This window comes from Hemitrygon akajei, chromosome 4, assembly GCF_048418815.1.
Source record: "Hemitrygon akajei chromosome 4, sHemAka1.3, whole genome shotgun sequence".
NCBI lineage: Eukaryota > Metazoa > Chordata > Chondrichthyes > Myliobatiformes > Dasyatidae > Hemitrygon > Hemitrygon akajei.
In genome coordinates, this window is record NC_133127.1 from 530449 (window position 1) to 550255 (window position 19807).

The following is a 19807-nucleotide window of genomic DNA, read 5'->3' on the forward strand; positions in this document are numbered from 1 at the left end:
ATGCTGCCTTCTTCCACCTGACTAGATTTTCCACCTCACTTGTCACCCATGGTTCCTTCACCCTACCGTTCTTTATCTTCCTCACCGGGACAAATTTATTCCTAACATCCTGCAAGAGATCCTTAAACATCGACCACATGTCCATAGTACATTTCCCTGTGAAAACATCATCCCAATTCACACCCACAAGTTCTAGCCTTATAGCCTCATAATTTGCCCTTCCCCAATTAAAAATTTTCCTGTCCTCTCTGATTCTATCCTTTTCCATGATAATGCTAAAGGTCAGGGAGCGGTGATCACTGTCCCCCAGATGCTCACCCACTGACAGATCTGTGACCTGACCCGGTTCGTTACCTAATACTAGATCTAGTATGGCATTCCCCCTAGTCGGCCTGTCAACATACTGTGTCAGGAATCCATCCTGGACGCACTTAACAAACTCTGCCCCTGTTATTTTTGCACCTTTCCAAATTCTGCCTCCCAATCTGCTCCTTGGTATCTCTGCTGCTACCGGGGTCCTATAGAATACCCCCAGTAGAGTAACTGCTCCCTTCCTGTTCCTGACTTCCACCCATACTGACTCAAAAGAGGATCCTGCTTCATTACCCACACTTTCTGCAGCTGTAATAGTATCCCTGACCAGTAATGCCACCCCTCCTCCCCTTTTTACCCCCTCTCTATCCCTTTTAAAGCACTGAAATCCAGGAATATTGAGAATCCATTCCTGCCCTAGCGCCAGCCAAGTCTCTGTAATGGCCATTCATCATAATTCCATGTATGAATCCAAGCTTTTACACTGCAACTCATCCTGTTGACTGCAATTTTGCCCTGTCATCAGCCTCTCCTTGCTAGAAGGTTATTCCTTCAGCGGTTTGATTGGGGCACGACTGTGCGAGCGTATGGACGCCTGCAAGTGAAACCAGAGAGAAGAGTTTAAAAGGAGATAGTTATTTCTTCAGCAGTTTGATCAGGGCACAACTGTGCAAGTGCGTGAATGTCAGCCAGTGAGAACAGAGAGGAGTTTAAAAAGAGACAGCTTTATGGAGCGAGCATCAAGGTAGAGGGAGACAGAGTAGGAAGGCTTTGGCTCAACGGGGCTTCAGCGATAATGGGTCGAGGCGAGGCAGGTTATCTGAGTAGATTACAGACAGGAGGTATGTGTGTGAGGCCGGTGTTCTGTGCTTTGTCTCAGATGTGGGAAGTCCTGGAGACTCCCAGCCTCTCAGAGGGCCACATCTGCACCAGGTGCATCAAGTTGCAGCTCTTTAGGGACTGCATTAGGAACTGGAGATGCAGCTCGATGACCTTCGTCTGGTCAGGGAGAGTTAGGAGGTGATAGAGAGGAGCTATGGGGGCCTGGGGAGACAGATAAGTGGGTAACAGTCAGGAGAGGGAAGGGACAGGAGTCAGAGGCTAGAGAGCATATGTGGCCGAATTGAAGAAATTAGATCATAGAACCATAAGATATAGGAAGCAGAATTAGACCATTTGGCTGATTGAGTCTGCTCTGCCATTTCATCATGGCTAATCCAATTTTTCTCTCACTCCCAAACTCCTGCCTTCTCCACATATCCCTTAATAAGAACATAAGAAACAGGAGCAGGAGTAGGCCATCTGGCCATCGAGCCTGCTCCACCATTCAACAAGATCATAGTTGATCTGGCCATAGACTCAGCTCCACCTACCTGCCTTTTCCCCATAACCCTTAATTCCCTTACTATGAAAAAATCTATCCAACCTTGATTTAAATATATATATATTGATATACCCAGACCAATCACAAATCTATCAAGCTCTACCATAAATATACATAAAGACTTGGCCTCCATGGCTGCCTATGGCAATGAACTGCAGATTCACCACACTCTCGCTAAAGGAATTCCTCCTCACCTCCATTCTCAAAGGACACCCCTCAATTCTGAGGCTGTGACCTCTGGTCTTAGACTCTTCCTCCACAGGAAAATTCCTCTCCACATCCACTGTATTAAGTCCTTTCACCATTTGATAGGTTTCAATTAGGTCAGCCCTCATTCTTCTAAATTCACATGCTCTTCATATGATAAGCCACTCAATCCTGAAATAATTTTCTTGAATCTCCTTTGCTTTTATATTATAGGAAATCCTACACAAGGATTCCAAAATCCCTTTGGCCTCAGTTTTCTGTATTTTCTCTCCATTTTAAAATTCGTCATCTCGTTCATTTCTTCTACCAAAGTGCATGACAATATACTTCGCAACACTGTGTTCCTTCTGCAATTTCTTTGCCCATTCTCCTCCTGTAGCCTCTGTACTTCTTCAAAACTACTTGCCCCTCAAATTATCTTCATATCGTCTGCAAACTTTGCAATAAAACCAACAATTCCATCATCAAAATCACTGACATATAATGTAGAAAGAATCAGTCCTAACACAGACCCCCGTAGAACACCACTACTCACCGACAGCCAGCCAGAAAAGGCTCCCTTTATTCCCACTCTTTGCCTCCTACCAATCAGCCATTGCTTTATCCATGCTAGAATCTTTCCTGTATAGGTTTTCCCCGCTATCCGAAAGTGGAGCGTTCCTATGAAACCGTTTGAAAGCCAAAATATCATAAAACGAAGAAGCAATTACCATTAATTTATATGGGAAAAATTTTTGAGCGCACCCAGACCCAAAAAATAACCCACCAAATCAAACCAAATAACACATAAAACCTAAAATAACACAAACATATAGTAAAAGCAGGAATGATATGATAATTATACAGCCTATATAAAATAGAAATATTGTAAGTACAGTGTAGTTTCACTTGTCAAAATTGGGAAGACAGCGAGCCAAAATCAATGTGGAGAAAAAATATAGGCACGTACACGCAAGCGCCTGTACACGCCTACGCACATACATGCATGCGCACACTACTGCCCGCACAAGGCTTCACAGTCATGGTAGTCTTTCTCAGGGTAAACACAAGTATAAAGCGGGCGTCTTTTTTGCGTAAAAGTGAAAATCCTCTTTGGTTAGTGAAAACAGGTACTAATGTAGGTCTTTCGTAACAGCAAGCTATCGTAAAGCGGGCGTTCGAAAAACGTGGGCCACCTGTAATACCATGGGCTCATAGCTTGTCAAGCAGCCTCATGTGTGGCAGCTTGTCAAAGGCCTCCTGAAAATCCAAGCACACAGCATCAACTGATTCTCCTTTGTCTATCCTGCTTGTTATTTCTTCAAAGGATTTCAACGTATTTGTCAGGCAAACTTTTCCCTTGAGGAAACCATGCTGACTACAGTCCATTTTATCATGTGCCTCTGAGTACCCTGACACCTCATCCTTAATAATCAACTCCAATATTTTCCCAACTGTTGAGGTCAGACTAACTGGCCTATAGTTTCCTTTCTTCAGTTTCTCTCCCTTCTTGACGAGTGGAGTAGCATTTGCAATTTTCAAGTCTCACGGAACTATTCCAGGATCCAGTGATCCTTGAAAGATCATTACTGATACCTCCATGATCTCTTCAGCCACCTCTTTCAGAACTCCGGGGTGTACACCATCTGGTCCAGGTGACTTATCTACCTTCAGACCTTACAGTACCCCAAGAACCTTCTCTCTAGTAATGGCAACTTCACACAATTCATGCCCCCGACACCTGGAACTTTCACCATACTGCTAGTGTCTTCCACAGTGAAGACTGATGCAAATTACTTATTCAGTTCATCTGCTCTTTCATTGTACCCCATTACAATCTCTCCAGCACCATTTTAAGAGCTTCCCAATCCTCTAACTTTCCACTAATTGTCACTCTATTATTTGGCTTTTATGTTGGTTTTCACCTCTCTGGTTAACCATGGTTGTGACACCTTTCCTTTAGAATATTTCTTCCTCTTTAGGATGTATATATCCTGTGCCTTCCAAATTGCTTCCAGAAATTCCAGCCATTGCTGCTCTGCTGTTATCCCTGCCAGTGTTCTTTACCAATCAATTCTGGCCAACTCCTCTCTCATGACTCTGTCATTCTCTTTATTCCACTGTAACACTGACACATCTGACTTTAGCTTCTCCTTCTCAAATTTTAGGGTGAATCAATCATATTATGACACTTACCCCAAAGGGTTCTTTTACCTTAAGCTCTATAATCAATTTTAGTTCATTACACAACACCCAATAGCTGATCCTCTATTGGGCTCAACCAGCCATCTTAACCAGACGCTCAAAAAGCTAGCTCAAAGCACTCTAGAAATTCCCTCTCCTGGAATTCAGCACCAACCTGATTTCCAAATCTACCTGCATAATGAAGTCCCCCATGACTATTGTAACATTGCCCTTTTGACATGCATTTTCTACCTCCATTCAAATGTGTAGGCCACATCCTTACTACTGTTTGGGGAACTGTTTACAACTCCCATCCATTAAAAACTCCCATATTTAACCCTTGCAGTTCCTTAGCTCTATCCACGATGATTCAATACCTTCCGACCTTCTGTCACTCTTTCTAATTAATTGATTTCATTTTTTCACCAACACAGCAACAACACCCACCCCACCCCCATCTATCCTTTCAATACAATGTCTATCTTTGGACATTAAGCTCCTAGCAATAATCGTTCAACCATGCTTCAATGATGCCTGCAACATCATACTTGCCAGTCTGCAACTGTACTGCAAGTTTATCTACCTTATTCTGTAAACTATGCACATTCAGACACAACACCTTCAGTCCTGTATTCACCCTTTTTGATTTTGTCTGCATTTTACATTGCAACTCATCCTGTTAACTGCAATTTTGCCCTATCAAAAGCTTCTTCTCACTACACATTGCCTCTGTTTGTAAACCAGCTACCTCATTTTCAGCATTATTATCCACCTTTCCTGCAATACTTCTTGCATTGAAATATAGGTAGCTCAGGACACTAGTTCCACCATGCTCTACCTTTTGATTCCTAACTTTGTCTGAGGCCTTACCAACATTTGTCTCCGTAACCTCTTAATTAACTGTTCTGGAACTCTGGTTGCCACCCCCTGCAACACTAGTTTAAACCCCACCATGCAGCATTATTAAACCTTCCAACTAAGATATTAGTCCCCCTCCAGCTCAGGTGCAAATCGTCCCTTCTATACAGGTCCCACTTTACTGCAAGAGAGCCCAATGATCCAAAAATCTTATGACCTTCCTCCTACAATAACTCCTTAGCTATGTATTGCATTGTATAATCTTCCTAGTTTGAGCCTCACTAGCACGTGGCACTGATAGCAATCCTGAGATCACAACTCTGGAGGTCCTGCCCTTTAACTTTGCACATAACTCCATGAAATCCCTATGCAGAACATCATCACTCATCCTACACGACATTGGTGCCTACATGTTCACCCTCCCACTTAAGAATGCTGATGACTCAATTCAAGATATCCTGGACCTTGGCAGGCAGAAGGCAACACACCTTCTACATTCTAAGGAATACAGTCCTAACCTATTCAATATTTCCTTGTAACTCAGGTCCTCCAGAGCTGGCAACATCCTTATAAATTTTCTGTGCGCTGTCCAAATGTTATTTACATCCTTCCTACAAGTAGTTGACCAAAATTGCACACAATACTCCAGATGAGGCCTCACCAACATCTGAAACAACTTCAGCATGATATCCTATCTCCTGTATCCTGGTCTCAGCACAATGATTTATGAAGGACAATGTGCCAAAAGCTTTCTAGACGACCCTATCAACAAATTATCGTACATTGTGTAAGACTTACTCGCTCTCCACTGTACCCCCAAACCTGGTGTCATCCACTTTATTATTCAGATCATTTATATAGATGACAAACAACAGACCCAGCACTGACCCCTGCGGCACATCACAAGTCACAGGCCTCCAGTCAGAGAGGCAACCATCTACTACCAGTCTCTGGGTTCTCTCACGAAGAAATTCTCCAATTTACTACCACATCTTGAATGCCAAGCGACTGAACTTTCTTGACCAACTATCCATGAGGGACCTTGTCAAATGCCTTCCTAATAGTCCATGTCAACAACATCCACTGGCATGCCGTCATCCACCTTCCCAGTAACTTCCTCGAAAAACTCGGTAAATTTGTTTACACGTGATCTACCACACACAAAGCCATGTGGACTATCCTAGGCTCTATCCTAAGATGCACCACTGAATGCCACAGGAGATCCTTTCTCCCTGCATCTCTAAGATTCTAAAATTCCTCCTCCTTGAGTATATAAGTATATGGTTTCATTGCACATCTGTATTTTGCACTATTACTTTTAACACATATTTTGTATTTCTTTTGTACCTTAATGCTAAAATTTTGTACTTTAGAGTAGATATTTCTGATTGAGTAACCTTGCAACAATAATTTACTTCGGGATAAATAAAACTTTTTCTTATTTTAATCTATGACTATCCAAACATTTAAATATCTGGTCATCAAAGAATACCTTCCAATAACATTCCTACAACTAATGTCAGACTCCCTGGCCTATAATATAACAGCAGAACATCATTGGCTATCCTCCAATCCTCTGGTACCTCTCTGGTCACTAAAGAAGATCTGCTCGAGCCCTGGCAATTTCTGCATTTGCCATCCATAGGGTCCAAGGAAACGCCTTGTCAGGCCCTTGGGATTTATCCACCCTTATTTGCCTCAAGGTAGCAACACCTCCTCCTCTGTAATCTGTACAGGATTCATGAAGTTGATGTCGCTTTGCCTCGCTTCTATAGCTTCTGGATCGGGGAGCATGCCTTATGACAATAGGTTGAGTGAACTCGGCCTTTTCTCCTTGCAGCGACGGAGGATGAGAGGTAACCTGATAGAGGTGTACAAGATAATGAGAGGTATTGATCATATGGATAGTCAGAAGCTTTTTCCCAGGGTTGAAATGGCTAGCATGAGAGGGCATAGTTTTAAGGTGCTTGGAAGTAGGTACAGAGGAGATGTCAGGGGTAAGTTTTTAACACAGAGAGTGGTGAGTGCGTGGAATGGGCTGCTGGCGGCAACAGTGAAGGCAGAAATGATAGGGCCTTTTAACAGACTCCTGGATGGATACATGGAGCTTAGAAAAATAGAGGGCTATAGGTAAGAATAGGTAGTTCTAAGTTAAGGACATGTTCGGCACAGCTTTGTGGGCCGAAGGACCTGTATTGTGCTGTTGGTTTTCTATGTTTCTTTGTTTCTATGTTTTATAGACTCTGAGTCCTTCTCCAGAGTAAACACAGATGCAAAAAAATTATTTCAGATCATTCTCAAATGTTTTGGCTCCACATATAGATTACCATTCTGATCTTACAGAGGACCAATTTTGTCCCATGTGATCCTTTTGCTCTTAACATATCTGTAGAATCTCTAAGGATTCTCCTTCGACTTTTCAGCTAGAGCAACTTCATTGCCTCTTTTAGCTCTCTTGATTTCTTTCTGAAGTGTTCTCTTGCATTTCTTATATTCCACAAGCAGCACATTTGTTCCTGCCTATCTAGACCTGCTGTGCACTTCCTTTTTTCTCTTAACCAGGGCCTCAATATCTCTGGAAAACAAAGGTTCCCTACACTTGTTATCTTTATCTTCTATTCTGACTGGCACATACAAGCTTTGTACTCTCAGAATTTTGTTTTTGAAGCACTTCCACTTGCCAAGTGCACCTTTGCCAGAAAGCAGTCTGCCCCAATACACACTTGTCAGATCATTTCTAATACCATCAAAATTGGCCTTTCTCCAATTCAGAATTTTAATCCACAGACCAAACCTATCTTTTTGCATATTTACTTTGAAACTAATGCCACTGTGGTCACTGAAAGCAGTGTTCCCCTGCAATAACCTTTAACCATAAGACATAAGAGTACAATTTAGCCATTCAGCCCATCGAATCTGCTCTGCCATTTAATCATGGTTGATCCTTTTTTTCCTCTCCTCAGCCCCACTTCCCAGCCTTCTCCCCAAAACCTTTGATGCTGTGTCCAAACTAGAACCTATCAAGCTCTGCCTTAAATACACCCACGACCTGGCCTCCACAGCTGCCTACAGTAATAAATGCCACAAGTTCAACACCCTCCAGGAATCCTGGATCCCACTCAACCCCAAACACCTGCCTCTCGCCATATTCTATGATGCCCTGACCAAATGGGAAACAACCAACTTCTGCCTTGAATATATGCACGGACATTGCTGTTTGTTTCGATGTACATGTGATAAATGAATTCATCTGAATCTGAAAGTAGAATTGCGTTTAAGAGCTGCAAGGTAAAATTACAACTCTACAAAACCTGGTTAGACACTTGGGAGTATTGTTTTCAGTTCTGCTTACTTTATTATAGGAAGGATTTGGAAGCTTTACAAAGGGTAGAGAGAAGATTTAGCAGGATGCTACCTGGATCAGAGAGCATGTCTTATGAGGATTGATTGAGTGAGTTAGTGCTTTTCTCTTTGGAGTGAAGGCGGATTTGGAGTGACTTAATGGAGACGTATAAGAAGATAACGGGCATAGATCGAGTATTTTATTTTCACTGTTCGACTTGTATAATGGAGAACCACTTTAGGTTCTAAGTTGAGAAAATCTTTTGCACGTTCGGATAGCTATATTCCTTATTTGATTTTACATTGCTTGCTACACAAAATCCAAATACCTGTTGTTTTCTAATTCCTTTTGCACCTGGGTTACTACATCTTCCTAGGCTGCCATTTGGTGTTGTACCACAACTACTGATGACCATTAGCTGCTTTTCAGCTCTGTCTGCTCTGTCCAAAAGCTCCTCAATGAACTGCTGCAGACGGACTTTTGCATTTGCTTCTCGTGCTGCTGTCTCTTGTAAGAATTGATCGATTTGTAACACCTCTCTGCAAAATTCAAGAGAAAATATATTAGTGACAAAAAGCAGAATCAGATTAATTACCTCTGACATATGTCAAGAAATTATTTGTTTTGTAACAGCAATACAGTGCAATACCTAAAAAAATTACTAAAGCTGAGTCTCAAGATGGCGCTCATGGAGTAAACCGCATCTAGGCTTTGCTCCAAACCTTTTATGTCTTTTTAACCTACAAACACCCCTTAAACTTATTCTAAAGGGGTCTAAACATACAGAATTCTTCTTTTTAAACTATTTGAATTATTCTCAACTTGCTGAAATGTCTAAAACAAAAGAACCGAAACAGACGAAAGAACCGATAACTTTAGAAACAGTTGTGAAGCTTATAGAAGTCAAATTTGAAGATCTGGAGAAAAAAATATTCGCAAAGTTTTCACAGTATGACGAACGTTTGAAATCACTCGAAGAAAAGTTCCTGACCCTTTCACTGGAATCACAAAAACAACAAGCAAGTATTTTGGCTCTTGAAGAAGCCGCTCTTAAGAAAGATCGTATAATCGGAAAAATACAAGAAGAGCAAACTTCGACGTTCCAACAGATGGATCGCTATAAAGTTAAAATTACTGATTTGGAAAATCGCTCTCGAAGACAAAATCTCCGGTTAATTTAAGAAGAGGGACGCCTCACGTCTTAATAAGCTGGTAAGGAAGGCGGGCTCTGTCGTGGGCAAAGTACTGGAGAGTTTAACATCGGTAGCTGAGCGAAGGGCGCTGAGTAGACTACGGTCAATTATGGAAAACTCTGAACATCCTCTACATAGCACCATCCAGAGACAGAGAAGCAGTTTCAGCGACAGGTTACTATCGATGCACTGCTCCTCAGACAGGATGAAGAGGTCAATACTCCCCAATGCCATTAGGCTTTACAATTCAACCGCCAGGACTTAAGAACTTTTAAAAGCTATTATTAATGCTTTTTGAGATAGTGATTTAGATGCATATCATATTTTTACTGAGTTAAGTATTGTATGTAATTAGTTGTGCTACAACAAGTGTATGGGACATTGGAAAAAATGTTGAATTTCCCCATGGGGATGAATAAAGTATCTATCTATCTATCTAATTGGGATCCCGGAAAAATTTGAAAGCGGTGATCTTACCGTTTTCTTCTCTAAATTTCTAGTGGATGTCCTGGGCTCAGAGGTACTGGATAATCCCCCGATAATCGATCGGGCACATCGGGTTTCCAGATTTCAGGCAGATTCAAGTCTGAAACCACGACACGTAATTCTCCGAATCCATTATCCTCATATTAAAGAACGTTTGATCCGGGCAGCTCGTACAAAAGGCATGATAACCCATCAAAATTTTAATTTTCGCATTTTGGAGGATTATAGCCCAGAGGTCTTACGGGCTAGGCTGGCTTTTAGATCGGTTATGTCGAATTTTCACCAGAAAGGCTACAAGCAAGCGCTGCTATTTCCAGCACATCTGAGAGTCACCCTTCAAGATGGATCTCTCCGGCTGTTTAAATCGCCAGCGGATGCTCAAGGTTTCCTGGAACAATGACATACTATCGGGCTGACCAATGTAATCTAGCCTATAGATTTGGATCTGTTATAGATTGACGTTTGGATTTTTTTTGATACGGTTTACATGTATTTCTTACATACGGTTAAAGCTCTTTTTTTTTGCTGGGTTTATTCTGACTTTATATGTTTTTTATATTATTTGTTTTATAACCTATTTGGGTTTTTTCTTCTTTTTTGCTTTTCTTTTTTTTAAATCGATATACGCTCTCTTTTACACTTTTAACATTTGAATATTAAGATTGGGAAAAAAATAAAATGGCGTTTCTTCTTCCCGACAGACTCCAGTGTTTGGAGCGTCATAACTGTTTTGATGTGTTTGAAAGTTTTAAACTTTTATTTATTGTTTTAATTCTTTTTTTTTAACCCTTTTGTTTATATACATTTATAACACTAATTTTATATTTTAACTTTTGCTATATCAACCCTTTTTTATAATGTGGGTTGTTTGTATTTTTTTTAACTTTGTTACGTTCGAGTTGCCGTCTTGAGACAAGGGGGTAATTTTAGTATTAGATCGCTCGCTTGCCTCTTTTTGGCTTTTTTCCTGGGGTTTTGAGGGTGGTGGGAGGGGGATTTTTCTTTTTTCTTTTTTTTTCGCTTGCTTTTTGCTTAGTTTTATTTCATGGGCTTATATGAAACTACAAAAATGGCTGCAGTGCTGTGACTTCCGGTTTCCCTTTGAACTTACTTCCTTCTTCCGGGTTCATGAGTTCACTTTTCTTTCAAACTTATGTGTTAACTGTAATATATATTGTCAATATGGATAAGACTATTAACTTTGTTTCTTGGAATACTAATGGTTTAAATCATCCGATCAAACGGAAAAAAGTATTCAAAGTATTCCATAGAATGAATGCTAATGTTATTTTTGTACAAGAGACTCATGTAAGGAAGGTGGATAGTCAGCGGTTGTTTAGGTTTTGGAAGGGACAACAGTATCACTCAAATTCGCAAGCCAAAGTGAGAGGTGTTTCTATTTTTATAGACTCATCAACTGCTTTTATACATCATGAAACAATTTCAGATCCGCAAGGTAGATTTTTGCTTATTACTGGTTTACTTTTTAATCAAAAAGTTGTTTTAGTTAATGTTTATGCTCCAAATACTGACTGTCCTGAATTTTTAAATGCTTATTTACATCCTTTCCCAATCTGAATCAATATAGATTGATAATGGGCGGGGATTTTAATTGTTGTCTAAACCCTTTGATGGATAGATCCAAGCCCACTCAAACTTTTCCGAACAAATCGGCTTCTCTTATTAATTCTTTTATGATTGATTCAGCTATTTGTGAAATTTGGCGTTTTCTACACCCTAATGACAAAGAGTTCTCATACTTTTCTCATGTGTATCATAATTATTCAAGAATTGATTACTTTTTCATTGATCAGCATTTACTTACAGATGTTATGGATTGTAAATATGACTCTATTACTATATCTGATCATGCACCTTTGAAGTTATCTATTAAGGTGACGGATTCATATATTAGTACTAAAGGTTGGAGGCTTAATCCTGTGTTACTGCAGGACTCTGACTTTGTTAACTTTATTAAACAGCAAATTGATTTGTTTTTCTCAATAAATTCTACAGCAGAGATCTCTAGTGGAATTTTGTGGGATACTTTTAAGGCATATATTCGTGGACAGATTATTTCATATTCTGCCGGAGTTAGGAAACGAACTAATTCTAAAATATTAACATTAGTTGATAAAATTAAGGCAATTGACAAGATCTACTCATTGACCCCTAGTAAAGAACTTTATAAAGAAAGAGTGGAACTTCAAATGGAGCATAGTTTATTATTAACCTCCTCGATTGAAAGTCAGTTAATTAAATCGAAAGCTCAATTCTGTACATATGGAGATAAGTCTGGTAAACTACTAGCTAACCAATTGAAAATTGTTTCGGATAAGCGACAAATTACTAAGATTCGCAAACAAGATGGTACTTTGACGATTGATCATAAAGAGATAAATAAAGCCTTCCAAGATTTTTATAATTCCTTATATCAATCAGAATGTACTAAGGACTCTTCTATAATGAATGAATTCTTAAGGAAATTGAATATTCCAAAAATAACTGTTGAGGATAGTGTATTTTTGGATACACCTATTACGGAGTCTGAAATAGAAAAGGCTACTTTCTCAATGAACTCGGGTAAAGCTTCGGGTCCAGATGGTTTTTCTGCAGAATTTTTAAAATCCTTTTCTTCCATACTTTCTCCTTGGCTTTGTAAAATTTTTAAAGATGCATTAAGTATAGGTAAACTACCACAATCTTTTTATGAAGCTTCTATTTCCTTAATTCTTAAAAAAGATAAAGACCCTACTGAATGTGCATCCTATCGGCCTATATCTTTGCTGAATACGGATTTTAAGATTTTTAGTAAAATTTTGGCTATTAGATTAGAAAATATATTGCCTCGGATTATTTCTGAGGATCAGACTGGATTTATTAAAAATCGCTATTCATCTTTTAACATTAGAAAATTAATTAATATTGTTTATACCTCTTCATCTAAAATCCCAGAATGTGTCATCTCTTTAGATGCCGAAAAAGCATTTGATAGAGTCGAATGGTCATATTTATTTAATACATTGCAACATTTTAATTTTAGTTCAAAATTTATATCATGGATTAAATTAATATATCATAAACCTTTAGCTTCGGTCTTTACCAATAATCAAAGATCCCCTTTTTTTCAGTTATTTCGGGGTACAAGGCAAGGTTGTCCTTTAAGCCCTTTATTATTTGACATTGCTTTAGAACCCTTGGCTATAGCCATTCGTGAATCACCCAATATTTTAGGCATTACCCGTGGGGAGACGATGTATAAGGTATCATTATATGCGGATGATTTGTTATTATATATATCTGACCTTGAAAGATCTATTCCTGCTATTTCTTCTTTGCTTGCTCAATTTAGTAATTTTTCTGGATATAAATTGAATTTTAATAAGAGTGAACTTTTTCCATTAAATATGCATACTTCAATTTATAATCATGTACCATATAGAATTGTTACAGATTATTTTACTTATTTAGGTATTAAAATTACTAAAAAACATAAAGATTTATTTAAAACTAATTTTTTACCTTTAATAGACCAAATTAAGCAACTTGCTAATAGGTGGTCTCCACTATCTTTGTCTTTGGTAGGCAGAGTTAATGCCATTAAGATGATGATACTACCTAAATTTCTATATCTGTTTCAAGCATTACCAATTTTTATTTCTAAATCTTTTTTTGATATGGTTGACTCTAAAATATCTTCGTATTTGTGGCAGAACAAAAATCCTAGGCTAGGTAAAAAATATTTACAGAAGCTTAAGAAGGAGGGCGGCTTGGCTCTACCAAATTTAAGATTTTATTATTGGGCAGTTAATATACGGTATTTGATATTTTGGACACAAGAATCGACTACAGTTGCTGGCCCACAATGGGTGAATTTGGAATGTAAATCTGTGCAAGATTTCTCATTGATCTCAATTTTAGGATCTTCACTTCCTTTTTTGTTACTCAAAATGAATAAACAGATAACTAATCCCATAGTCAAGTATACATTACGAATCTGGTTTCAATTTCGTAAATTTTTTGGTTTGAATAAGTTTATGCTGTTAAGTCCTATAATATCTAACTACTTCTTCGACCATCATCTATAGATCAAGCTTTTCTTTTATGGAAAACAAAAGGTATAACATGTTTTCGTGATCTGTTTTTGGATGATAACATTATGTCCTTTGAACAGTTATCTAATAAATATAATTTATCTAAAACCCATTTTTTTAGATATTTACAAGTTAGAAATTTTCTATATAATGAACTAAAGTCTTTTACGAAAGAATGTCCATTGGACATTACAGAAAGAATTTTAGCTCTCAATCCTTGTCAAAAGGGTTTAGTAGCTATCATTTATAATATGATTATGAATGTACAGCCAGATATATCAGAAAAAATTAAGAAGGAATGGCAGGAAGAATTGCATTGCCCTATATCTACTGAGCAATGGGAAAAATTTTTATCATTGGTAAACTCATCCTCTATCTGTGCTAAACATGCTCTAATACAATTTAAGGTTGTACATAGAGCTCACATGTCTAAAGATAAACTTGCTCGATTTTATTCTTATGTTAATCCAACCTGTGATAGATGTCATTCTGATGTTGCTTCATTGACTCATATGTTTTGGTCTTGTCCTTGTTTACAAAACTATTGGAAAGATATTTTTAATATTATTTCAAGAGTTTTAAATATTAATCTCCAACCACATCCTTTTACCGCAATTTTTGGTCTACCAATGATAGATAATAAGCGTTTATCCGCTTCATCCCAACGAATGATTGCATTTGTTACATTAATGGCTAGAAGATCTATTTTACTGAATTGGAAAGAAATTAATCCTCCAACTGTATTTCAGTGGTTCTCTCAAACTATTTCCTGTTTGAGTTTAGAAAAAATTAGAAGTGCGGTTTTTAATTCTTCAGTTAAATTTGAGGAAACTTAGAGACCATTTATTCAACATTTTCATATGAATTAAATGGTCTGATCCTGAACCTTATTGTTACTATCCTGAATTGTATGGATGGAGGTTCAGAGTCATCGGCACTACTGTATATATTTAACATTATGCAATTGCCCATGTTGGTTAGTTTTTTTTTATTAGTTGTTTTTTTTTATTCTTTTAGTTTTTTTGGGGGGGGGTTTCTTTTTCTCCTTTTTCTTTTTTTTCTTAAATCCTTTACATTAATACTATGAGTTTGGGAGACTTTATATATTGATTAATACATATCTGATTGTTAATTAATCTATTAATTGTGTACTCTCAAATGTTTTGTACTTATATTTTACTTATGTTTTTCTTAAAAATTAATAAAAAGATTTAAAAAGAAAGAAATTACTAAAGCTATTAGAAGAAATAGCAGTGTTCGTGTGATCATGGTCAGCTCCTAAATCTGATGGCAGAGGGGAAGCAGCTCGCTCTGTCTCTCTTCAAATTCCTGTACTTCCTTCTGATGGCAGCAATGAGAAGAGGGCAATGACCCAAATGGTGAAAGATGGATATGGTAAAAAACAGAGAACTCAGCTGACTTGTCATTTTCAAACTGAGTTATACAATTTTTGAGGGTGTAAAAAAACACATTGATGAAGGTAGAGCAATGAATGCAGTGTATATGGATTTCAATGAGGCATTTGATAAGGATCCCCATGCAAGGCTCATTCAGAAAGTAATGAAGCATGGTATCCAAAGAGACCTTGTTTTGTGGATCCAGAATTGGCTTGCCCACAGAAAGCAAAGGGTGGTTGTAGATGGTTTATATTCTGCATGGAGGACGGTGACCACTGGTGTTCCGCAGGGATCTATTCTGGGACCCCTTCTCTTTGTGATTTTTATAAATGACCTGGATAAAGAAGTAGAAGGGTGTGTTAATAAGTTTGCTGATGACACAAAAGTTGGGGGTGTTGTGGATAGTCTAGTGGGTTGTCAGAGGTTACAGCGCGATATCAATAGGATGCAAAACTGAGCTGAGGCTGAGAAGTGACAAATGGAGTTCAACCCAGATAAGTGTGAAGTGGTTCATTTTGGTAGACTCAATTTGAAGACAGAATATAGTATTAATGGTAAGACTCTTAGCAGTGTGGAGGATCAGGGAGATGTCCCTGAGTCAAAGTCCATAGGACACACAAAACTGCTGCGCAGGTTGACAGTGTTGTTAAGAAGGTGTATGGAGTGTTGGCATTCATCAACCGTGGGATTGAGTTCAAGAGCCATGAGATAATGTTATAGCTATACAAGACCTTGGTTAGACCCCACTTGGAGTACTGTGTTCAGTTGTGGTCACCCCACTACAAGAAGGATATGGATACCGTAGAGAGAGTGCAGAGGAGATTTACAAGGATGTTACCTGGACTGGAGAGCATGCCGAATGAGAATAGGTTGAGAATTGGCCTTTTCTGCTTGGAGCGATGGAGGACGAGAGATGACCTGATAAGAGGTGTAGAAGATGATGAGAGGCATCGATCGTGTGGATAGTCAGAAGCTTTTTCCCAGGGCTGAAATGGCTGATACAAGGGGTCATAGTTTTAAGGTGCTTGAAAGAAGGTACAAGGGGGATATCAGGGGTAAGTTTGTCACACAGAGTAGTGGGTGCATGGATTGCACTGCCAGTCATGGTGGTAGAGGCAGATCCAATAAGGTATCTTAAGAGACCCTTAGGCAGGTACATAGAGCTCAGAAAAATAGTGGGCAATACGGTAGGCAAATTCTAGACAGTTTCTAGAGTAGGTTACATGGTCAGCACAAGATTGGGGCTGAAGGGCCTGTAATGTGCTGTAGATTTCTATGTACTATGTTCTAATTAGTTTTATATTTTATACTCCTAACTTAATTCTTGCTCTTTGTGATATGTATCAATGACTTCATTGAAGAAGTGGAAGGATGGGTTAGTAAATATGCAGATAATGTTAAGGTTGTTGTAGTTTACAACAGGATATTGACAGGATGCAGAGTTGAGCAGAGAAGTAGCAGATGGAGTTCTGCCTGGAAAAGTGTGAAGGGTGAGATTAAGAGGTCAGCACAACATCATGGGCTGAATGGCCTATACTATGCTGTAATGTTCTATGTTCTCGAAAACTTGTAATTTTTACAATCAGTGAAAGGTTAATTGACAAGTGGTCATTTTATAATAAAATCATAAAAACTGGAAAAACTCAGGAGACAGGCAGCGTCTGTAGATTGTTAAACATACAATAGTTAACATCTCAGATCTGAAATAGTCTACTAGAATGTTTTATACTGATAGCTTATAAAATGATGACAGGGCACAGCAGGGTCACATGAAAATCCAGTTTCAGCAAGCTTCTTTTTCAAGTTTGGGATTTCCACCCCCCCCCCCCCCCCGTATTAAACGTGATTATATTTGAGCCAAAGGGCTTGATCCTCTGCTCTTAAGAATCATAGAAGCATACAGCATGGAAACAGACCCTTCAGCATAGCATACCCGTATTTGCCCACAGACCTCTAAATCTCCTCTCCAAGTTCTTCTCTATGTAAAGCCCTGGTAAAGGTTTCATAGCTAATGTTGTAGGGTAGTTCATGTAATAGTCTTTCTGTAGAAGCAGTGTTTGGGTTATTGTTAGAGATAACAGGGCTGAGGAATGTGAGCCATCCAATCAGGAGAGAAGGCTGGAGGAGCAGAGTTTTTTTTGTGTGAGCCAGGGTCTTTGTTCGACAGGAGATGAAGATAAAAGACGCTGGAGAGAACTGGTCATAGGATTTGATCCGGTGGGGACCGTGATTCGATGGAGCAAGGTGCAGGGGTCTACTGAGGAGCAGTGAATACGACTTTTGAAAGAGTTGAGCTCCAACCTGTGCATATTTGACTGTTTAATTATTTTGGGCCTTTTTTGTTTGTTTTCTTTTCGTTACTAACCCTTTAGTTAAATTAATATTCTTAAATATAATACTTTTAATTTTATGCTGTGTTATTTCCTGGCAGCGAGTTATAACAAGGCCACAAATTACACAGCATTCATACATACTGGGGCTTGGGTGGGAGAGATATCCCATTCTTACAATTTCACGGGACCAGAGTGTGTATTCCTAGATGTATGCTGCCCAAGAACAGTGGGACTTTCAGCGCCAAATTGGGGGACTGCCAGTGAGGGCTAACAAATCATTTCCTGGGATGCCCAAGAAGAAGGGGGTTTCAATGTGGGGTTATCATCCCGGATTGATTTCGTTGGATGCTGTGTAATTGCCCTGAGCATTTATCAAGTGGTTTGTGTGTTTAAGCCTGTATTAAACTATTGTCCAGTAAAGTGATTAATGTAAGTGGTTATGGACGCATCAGGGGTAGAGTGGTGGTGTGAATCAACGGGATTACCTGTAATCCCATTTGTGTATTGAGTGGAGTGGATATTCGTGGTCTAGATGAATTGTTTGTGAGAACTTTAAGTACTGTCAAAGCATTAGGAACAGTTATAATCTCGGAACAAAGGTTTGACAAAATGGCAGGCAAAGACTTTGTTTTAGTTGAGACTAGAGTTAACGTAATGACAGTGGATTTGCCTGGTACTACTGGGGACCTGGAAGAGGGGGAACCATAGCTGAGTGTAGGCGAGGGTGCCAAATTAGACCATAAGACAAAGGAGCAGAAGTCGGCCATTCGGCCCATCGAGTCTGCTCTGCCATTTCATCATGAGCTGATCCAATCTCCCCTTTAATCCCATTCCCCTGCCTTCTCACCATAACCTTTGATGCCCTGACTACTCAGATACCTATCAATCTCTGCCTTAAATAGACCCAATGACTTGGCCTCCACTGCCACCCGTGGCAACAGATTCCATAGATTCACCACCCTCTGGCTAAAAAAATTTTTTTGCATCTCTGTTCTGAATGGGCACCCTGCAATCCTCAAGTCATGTCCTCTCGTACTAGACCCCCCCACCATGGGAAACAACTTTGTCACATCCACTCTGTCCATGCCTTTCAACATTCGAAATGCTTCTATGAGGTCCCCCCCATTCTTCTAAACTCCAAGGAGTACAGTCCAAGAGCAGTCAAACGTTCCTCATATGTTAACCCTCTCATTCCTGGAATCATTCTAGTGAATCTTCTCTGAAGCCTCTCCAATGTCAAAATTAGAACCTGAATTTCCCATAGCTGGGGGTGGAGACTTTAAAGACAGATTGCTCTAATTTCTGCAGAGCGAGGGTAAGGAGTGGTCTGATCTGGAAAGTCTAATGAGTCTTCCAGCAAGGGGTGAAAATTCTGAGTTGGCATTGCCCCTTACATCCCTGGCGAGTAGATGGCCTAGTACACTGGCAGAGAGTCCCAGTTATTGTGGACTGAGAGTTTTCCCGGGAATGAAACACACCCCCAAGGGGGAGGAGGAATGAGACTTGGGCAGAGCAGACCTGCTTAAAGACCCAGAATCCATTGGCTACTTTCATGGGCTACATGCAAGCGCTAGAAAACATTTTTGGCATGATGGAAACCCAATGGAGCTTATAACGAGTTTTGGAGGTAGATGTTGGAGTAGCTGAGATCCTTGATACATTAGATTTGCCCGGGCCCTGTCGAGAAGGGCAAAGGTTTAATTCTTGTGGGAACAAATACTCCTATTGTTAAGAGGCTAATGGGAGTCTGAAAGGAGGAAGTTGGAGAGAGCTTTCTGAAAATATTGTCCATTCACCCTGTATTTGGGGAGGTGTGTGGCTGTATTAGACTGGATGATGAGCATAAACGAGGGACTGTGTGGTATATTCAGCCCAAGCCAATCATGTTACAGCCTGGGGAAGTAGCTATTGTGATGGGAAACACCAAATTTCCTGGAATGCCTGAGGCCCTCTTGGTAGATGAGCAGTGGCTATTATCAGATACCCATGAGTGAGGCTGACAAGGAGAAGATGGGATTTATATGCCTACTTGGATTC

The 19807-nt window shown here is 39.4% G+C and overlaps 1 protein-coding gene across 1 annotated transcript in view; it reads right to left on the bottom strand.

Annotated features, from left to right (window-relative positions):
- Nucleotides 1-856: 856 nt before the first annotated feature.
- Nucleotides 857-19807, bottom strand: part of LOC140725862 (F-box only protein 41-like) — a 123436-nt gene continuing 104485 nt past the window's right edge. The window contains exons 3-4 of the mRNA XM_073041807.1: nt 8596-8806; nt 857-907 (exon numbers count right to left, since the gene is read on the bottom strand). Coding sequence (XP_072897908.1) covers nt 857-907; nt 8596-8806 — 262 coding nt within the window. The remainder of the gene's footprint in view (nt 908-8595; nt 8807-19807) is intronic.